Source organism: Crocodylus porosus, unplaced genomic scaffold (genome assembly GCF_001723895.1).
Source record: "Crocodylus porosus isolate Cpor-Errol unplaced genomic scaffold, CroPor_comp1, whole genome shotgun sequence".
NCBI classification, from domain to species: Eukaryota; Metazoa; Chordata; order Crocodylia; family Crocodylidae; genus Crocodylus; species Crocodylus porosus.
In genome coordinates, this window is record NW_017728931.1 from 51976317 (window position 1) to 51984225 (window position 7909).

General features: G+C 43.3%; 1 protein-coding gene across 1 annotated transcript in view; it reads right to left on the reverse strand.

The window, feature by feature from the left end:
- DMC1 (DNA meiotic recombinase 1) overlaps positions 1-7909 on the reverse strand; it is a 29736-nt gene that overhangs the window by 15858 nt on the left and 5969 nt on the right. The window contains exons 3-6 of the mRNA XM_019544924.1: positions 7376-7522; positions 6988-7070; positions 3749-3801; positions 1139-1180 (exon numbers count right to left, since the gene is read on the reverse strand). Coding sequence (XP_019400469.1) covers positions 1139-1180; positions 3749-3801; positions 6988-7070; positions 7376-7522 — 325 coding nt within the window. The remainder of the gene's footprint in view (positions 1-1138; positions 1181-3748; positions 3802-6987; positions 7071-7375; positions 7523-7909) is intronic.

Here is a 7909-nt window from a genome sequence, read left to right on the forward strand (position 1 = left end):
GGCAGCGTGGGGCAGTGGGGACCACACACCCCCACCCCCAGCCTGCCAGGAGCCAGTGAGCCGGGCCTTTTTTTTTTTTTTTTTTTTCAAAGGGCTGGGAGCTGGGATGGGTGGGGCAGCTATGGTGGGGCTGGGAGGGCAGGCAGAAGTCGGGGAGCTCATGACAGAGCCCCCCACGTGGTATGGGGCAGTCAGGGGCAGCAGGGATCAGCCCCCTGCCTGGCACCAGCTGGTGTGTGCGGGCTTTTTTTTAAAGGTCTGGGAGAGTGAGTGGGGCAGCCTTTGAGGGGGCAGGGGATGGGGCTGATTCAGAGAGTCAGCCAATTCGGCTGCGGCCGAATCTTCAAATCAATTCGGAACAGTGATTCGAATCACCAAGTCTAATCAGTCCCCCGAATCGGCCAAATCTGAATCCAAAGAGAATGCTAGCTGCTTTGCACTGGCGTTAAGTAAATATGATTCTTTCCCTTGATTAGACATATGGGAGATGTACTGAAAGAGGCAAAAACCCTTTCTTGAGAAGCAGGGCCTCTCCAATTGTGTCATCTCACTATCACAGCTGTGCTAAACTCCAGTTACTCTGTCTCTCATTTTATGGAGATACATACGGCACACTTAACTGGGTTGCACGCAGATAACTCCCTGCATGCAAGTATGGAGAGAGTCAGAGTTAAGACTGCACTGGCATCTATCTTAACTCTGTCTTTTCTATTTTTCAGGAATTTGTGATGGTAATTATGTATTTATTAGTTCATCTCTATTTCAGCTGGGAACTTTGTCTCCACAGCATTTTGAATGTATGTGAACAGCCACTAAATGCCATCAACAAGTTCTGAAATCTAACATAATAGCAAAATACTAAACAACTTTCCTATTCATCTTTATATGAATTAATAGATATAATGGTAATTTAAATCTACATTTCTAGAGATATGTCATATTTCCACTTTTCTGGGACAGGCTGTTTTTCTCATATATCCTAAAGAGTTATTTACAGTTTTGTGCTAGTTCCTAAATACTATTTACAAGCTTGGTACAATTCTCCTTTTAAAGATCAAAGCCTGAGACTTCCATAAAGTTCTTAGCTGAATTAGGTTACATAGGAATACAATTCTCAGTATTAAGACTGTGTACCTACCACATAGAGTGTGGGAAAGTTGGGTTTTACCTGTTCGGAATTCTGTTAAAGATGAAAGCAAAAAAGGAGAAAAGGTTTTTGCAGTTTGCCAAATCCTAAGTTATTGCAATAAGAATGCTTTCTCATTTATAAAATGTCAGTCATCCACATGGGTCTTTTCTGCTTTTCAGCCCCAACTCATAATTCATATAATGCATATATAATACCTATATGAAACGTGGGTGTTGGAGATGCTGCACTGTGAAAAGTGTTATACCTGAGAGATTTTAAACTGAGTTCACATCTATTTGTCTACAGTGGCTGCCATCCTTGATGAGTTAAATATACTAGGACATTGGAATAGATGACATAGGGTCAGACATTCAAAAAGCCAGAGATTGATTCAATCTTTGCAGGTTAGTCTAACTTGACTAGGCTGAACTGGTTTGAAACTGGACAGACATTCTCTCTGGACTGAGGAAATTCAGGCACATGCCTGCAGTGGTTCAGGCTAGAAGCTGGGGGGTGCTAGAGCAGCCCTCCCTTCCCCTCTGCAGGGAGCTGAGCTGAGGTGAGACATGGCCAGGACCCAGGACTCTCTCATTAGGGATGTCTGCCTACATGGTCCCAGGCTTTTTCCCACTGGCTACTCAAGGGATGGGAGTGTTGCCAGCCCCAGGCTAACACTCTGAGGCAAAGTGGGGTGTGCAGTGCATGCATCTGTTAATTATACAAAACTTTTCAGTCTCCCTCCCTGCTTCATCATACTGTCTGCAGCAAACTGACAGGCAAGCAAGCCAGCCAGGGGGCTGATAATAGCTTTTATCACTCCATTAGCAAAACAATAGCCTCTCTCCACATTACTTCAAACAGCTTACTGGCTGACCTGTTGACTACCTCCAAAAGCCCTAAGTGATTACTGTTCTGTCTGCCTGTCCCAGTGAAATTGGAGAAAGATGCGCACAGACAACTCTCAGCATTAGCTAGCATACCACATGCTGGCTAAGGTCCATGCTGTGGCAGAGAGGAAGAAGGGATTTCTGCTTAAGCAGCAAATGGGGAGAGGATGGGGAGAGGGGGACACAGGGAAGCCAGCAAATCTACTATGCCTGCATGTCTGTGCCAAGCTCCAGCCAGGGAGCGAAGGGGAGAGGCCAGCCCTGCTGTGGAGCAGAGAGTCCTGCCCAGCCCAGAGAGCATGCGGGGATGCTGAGGGACTCTGATTTAACTTAAACCAGCAAGTGGTCTGAGACACACATTGCATAAACCGGTGTGAGCCAAATCAGTTAAGTCTGATACTACACTCAACTGGGTTTATCTCAGACCAGTTTCAGCCATTTTCAAACTAGTTTATGTGCACTGAACAGCTGTTCTGTTACAGGTTTAAACCAGTTTCTGATCACTTAAAATGATTTATATATAATGTCTTTCCCTAGCCCTGGAGGTCCCTTTCAATCCTACTTCTCTATGACACTTACAGACAAGTGCTGACTTTATTATTTGAGAGTTTTGGATTAATTCCACTGACCAGACCCATCAGTGTGGTAACTTACTATTCAGTAAATGAATTCCAATAAAAGAAGTTGTGACAGAAATCCCATATCTCACTTCTTTTGCATTCAAAGCAGTATGCCACTACAGAACTGTATCACTATAATTTACTCCAAAGGAGAGAAAATCATTTTAAAATGATATTCTAAATTCCTAAAAATTAAAAGTGAGACTTAAGGGAAGGTGTAACACTTTAAATTCATGTTAGCAAGATGTTAAGTTGACCAGGATGTTTTAATTAATTATGTCCAGAGAAATCTCACTGTATCAAATTATTCAAGCCTCATAAACACTTTCAAGAGGGATGACTACATATCGTTTGATAAATGTGGTCATTGCTGTTTAGGTGTTTGGTCCCTAACACATTAATTTTTACTGTAATAATAACTTACTTGTGATTTCTAAACCTTAGATGAGGGTGACTGAATGATCTACCCACATCTTCTTGTTTGTATACTAGCATCAAATGACACAAAACTTTTAGCTGGGTAGCCATGCTAAAAGGTTTATTGCTATATCTTGTATGCTATTCCTGTAGTAATGCTAGTGATACAGAGGTGGGTACAAACACCTCTTTGAGTCACAATAGTGCACTCCTGTTGTGGACTGAATTTTGTTTTGGTTATTTTCTGAGAATATGCACATACACAGTATGTACACATAGCAAAATCCTCCATGAAGTTTTGTCTTATTAGTGGTAAGAAATGAAGAGAACAGTGGGAACATGTTTCCTGACTAATACTTAGTAACAGTATATTACTGTTATTAGTATATATTATTGAATATTAGTATACTCTAGTGGGAGAATATATTAAACCAGCAGGCCTCCAAGTGTGAGAGCTGCCCAGCTCAGTCCTCATCTGTCAAAACTGAAAAAGAACAAGGTTAGAACACTCATAAAGATGGGTCTTTTTTGCTAACATTCACTTTGAAAGGAACTGTCCATTATACTTGACCCAGAACCACCATATTTACAGATACTGTGATAAGAGTTCAGAACAAGTAAATTAGAGTGAAACATGCAGTGTGGCTCTGTATTGATAATTCACTCCATAAAGCAGTTTAGTATGGTTTACTCACCACCAAAGGCCTCTGTGATTGCCATGCTTTCAATCCCACCACCCAGCAGTTTGCTGGAGAGAGAGAAAAAGTTAAAAGGCAGTTAGGCTCACAAGTGAGAGTAATGAGAAAGGCAATCTTTTGTCCAAAGGGCCCTGCACTTAACCCATGAAGTAGCAGACCAGAGTATGAGGGCACTAGATGGCCCTTGGTTCACTTTATCTCAGTTTCCCCTTGCACAGGTAGGTGCTCAGGAGGAAGTTTGTAAAAAGTGGTCATTTGGGAGAGAAAGGAGAGGAAAATGTCTCTGGGAAGATAAGATTTAATAACCAGTAACTGTGGGATTACTTTGAAACCTAATCTATTTATTTATCCAATTTTTCTATTCCTTTTCTGCTAACATTAAGTATTTTTATCTGTCATTGAGTGCACCATAACTTTGTCCTCAACAAAAAGAGCCAGTAAGACCTTAAGAACAAGTAACTTTTAAAAGCAGGACATAATACATACTTTGATCCAAGTGTTTGGCCAAAATTCAGGGCTTTGCTGGTATTTTCCAGTAGGTGGAGATGTTGAAGTAGTCAGGTATCTTTGATGCAATCCTGTTTATTTACAACAAGTGTACAAAACTCGGTTTCCCTCAGCACAGGAGGTAGAGTAGTTTCTTTGCTCACGGCTTCAAGTTTCTTTCAGACAGCACTGGACCCAAAGCTCTCTTAACATTTTTTCTCAGGGCTATGATCAGTGCTTGTTCCAGTTGTGGCTGGAGCTTCTTACCCTGCATATCTGTTTTCTCTGGTGTTTCTCTTCCTTCTCATTCTACAAATACACTCTAGCAGTTTCATATGCACTTTTGTTATGAGTAGTGATGTGCATACATTTTGGATGAAGATCCTTACTGTATCATAAAGGAGCTCATTCGTTTCTCACACCTCTCTTTTAGAGGAAGGATAGGAGTTACCTCCATCAGTTTCAATGATATTTCATCAGACCCACAAATACTTTGCCAAGCCAAGGAGAAATGCATATTCTGCACCACTAAATTTGAGACAGGTACAATGTGCACTAGTCAACACCCTACTTCCTCTTTGTTCCTTCTGTAGGATGTTGAGCAAACTGAAGATGCTTGAAGCAGCAGCCCCTGTAATTAGGAGCATGCAGGGATTTTAATTGTACATTGCACTTGTGCAAAGAATACAAAAGAAGACACAGCCTTTTGTGTTCTCTCTGCACAAACCAAATAGTCTATTCCTAATGAAGAATGTCTTGCTTTCAAAAGCTTATCTAACTCTCTCCCAGCTACAGTTGGTCCAATAAAAGATACTGCCCTAAGAAATCCTTACCTCACCAAATTTTTGAGAAATAGTTCTACTTCTGAGTAGGGTTCTGCTGGTGAACCATAATGCCATCTTGCATACAGGCTGCATCATTTCTGGAAAGATGCCTTAACAAACTTCCCCTCACAATTCTATTCTCTTAGGATGTTCCAGAACAGCCGAACAGGTCTGAGATGGATACTAGACTTTCTTCATTCCCAGAATTTAAACTTCGGGATTTAATCTTCACCGAAGTGATGTGCTCCCCAGGTATAGCATGGTGCTATGGTGATGTAGGAGCTAAAAACAACCATGCGCTTCTTGCACAGCACAGTAATGGCTGGTACTGCGCCATCATTTAGTACTTCCAAAAGGAAGTACCAAATGACAATGCAGTAACAATGGGGCTATAGGAGCACATGTAGACACACCCAAATGCTGGCAAAAATGGAGGCTGTAAGATAAGTGGGAATTAGGCTTTTAATAATTGCCATCGCGCCTTGCTCAGAGAAAGGTTCCAATTGCTTTCTTGAAGGTAATCTCACTGAGCATCTATACACGATCAGCGAGGCTGCTCCAATGTGCTGTAATTACAGTGTGTCGGAGCAGGCTCAATTAATCGAGTCTGCTGTCACAAGGTAATTACCGTGCCCCAGCAAACTCCAGCATTTTGTGTAACAGCGTCCTCGTGCTTGAAAACGGTAGTGGGGGGCACGTTATCTAAAGTTCATTAGACAAGCTTAAGATAAAGCACCCCCGCTGCCATTTTTAAGTGCAAGTATGCTGATACATGAGATGCTCCAGGCACTTTAATTAGAGGATAGGTCTGGATTAGATAGAGGCCACACAGATGTATATTTGAAGAACTCCAAATTCCACTCCGTTTTAGAGCCATTCAGATTCATAGCACTTCAGTGTATATGCCCTGCCAGAGATCCCCAATGATGCACCCTGCCACAGATCTTCAAAACTGTTGTGACAGCATGCAACAGTGGTGTTATCCAGCCAGGGGATGCAATAGGGGTTATTTGGACCCTCAATATCCCCAGTTGTGTCAGGACGTGCCTCTCTTGGTCTGCCACCTGGTACTACATAAACCAGTATAGCCTGTTCCATGGTCGGGTTGTCAGCAACTAAACCAGTGCCCCCACCTGGGCTAGCCTGGGTGAGGAAGGTGTGTGGACACCCAGCAGGACTACAAGGGTAGATGAACTGCCTGTGAGCCAACAGCCATCCATACCCAGAGAGGAGATGGGCACTGCCAGGTCACCTTCCCCAAAGAATCACCAATGATACAAAGCAACTCAACTAACCTCATACCAGATCACTCGGAGCCCAGGTCTACAAGGACTGCATCCAAACACAAGGCGGAGTGGAGTAGGGTTGTTACAGCATCTAAGGTGCCCCAGTGGTTGCAGCAGCCTTGGGACTGACTTGACTAGTCCTAATTCTTGGAGTGGGGTGGGATGGGCAAAAGTGGTTGGACAAACTATGCTCTCCTGTGCGCTCAGTGGCAAGCAAGAAATCCTCCTTTTAGGGCAGGAATCCCTGAATGCCTCTTGGCCTCTGTTCTCATAGACAGAGAACAGAGGCCAAGAGGCATTTGCCCTTGGGAAACTGGAGGCCAAGAAACAGGCAGGGATTCATGTTCTCTAGCACAGGAGAGTGTTCACTGGCTGACTGCCCTGGTCCCTCCATGTTTGTGGGGGCAGGAGGCAGGGGAAACAGACTACTTTGGGATGCCAGGGGACTGAGCAGCCCTCTGCTGTACTCTGTGGACTCTACAGATTTTTCAAGAAGCATTTCCAAAGAAAGTGCTTCAAAGATGTTCCTCCTTTCTTGAGGACTGTTTAAAGCATTTATTTGGCCATGCACATCTGTACACTTCCTGTTCAGAGCACTACAAATGTTGTATCTGTTCAAGGCCAGAAAAGATACACATACTCAAAATCTTGGCTCCCTGTGGTGATGTGAAATACCGTCTTCCGCTTCTCACTGTATTCAGAGGCAGTCAGGAATCCCGGCTCCTAGGGAACACCAAAGGAAACATGAAAGGATTATTTAGTTTGACCTGAACCTCAGGGAAAAATGCAATATCTTCAGCCAGTTCTCTCTCTCCTGCTGACCCCACTTACCTTACTGAACATACCAGGGGTCACCACACTTTGGCTGCTGCTGACTACAATGTAATATCTCTGACCTTAGACTAATGGGCACAATCATATTAGTAAAATTATTTAATGCCTGCAAAGGATTCCTTGAAGAAACATTCTGAAAAGGATCTTAAGAGGGGCATTCTAAGTTGAAACTGTTAGGAGTCTGATTTGCTTACAATAAGCTTGTTGGCTGCTTCTTTGATCTTATCCACTTTGGCCTCTGAAAGCCCTTTCACATTGCACAGTGCCCGCCTGGTTGTCATCTGGATCCCTTTGATAGTGCAGATTCCCACTGATTTCAGCTTTTTAATATCAGCTACATTCTGTAAAGAAAATTTACACTCTGTCAACACTATCTCATGAAATCATAGAATCATAGAATCATAGAAGTAGCGTCGGAAGGGACCTTGTAGATCTTCAAGTCCGACGCCCTGCCTGGGCGGGAGAAAAGACTAGACTCAAATGAGTCCAGCCAGGTAGTCATCAAGCCTCTTCTTAAAGACCCCCCAGGGTAGGAGCCAGCATCACTTCCCTAGGAAGTTGGTTCCAGATCCTAGCCGCCCTAACTGTGAAGTAGTTCTTGCGGATGTCTAATTTAAACCTACTTTCTAATAATTTGTGTCCATTGTTCTTTGTCATGCCAGGGGGCGCTAGGGGAAACAGTGTCTCCCCTAAACCCTTCTGGTCCCCCCTAGTGAGTTTATAGACAG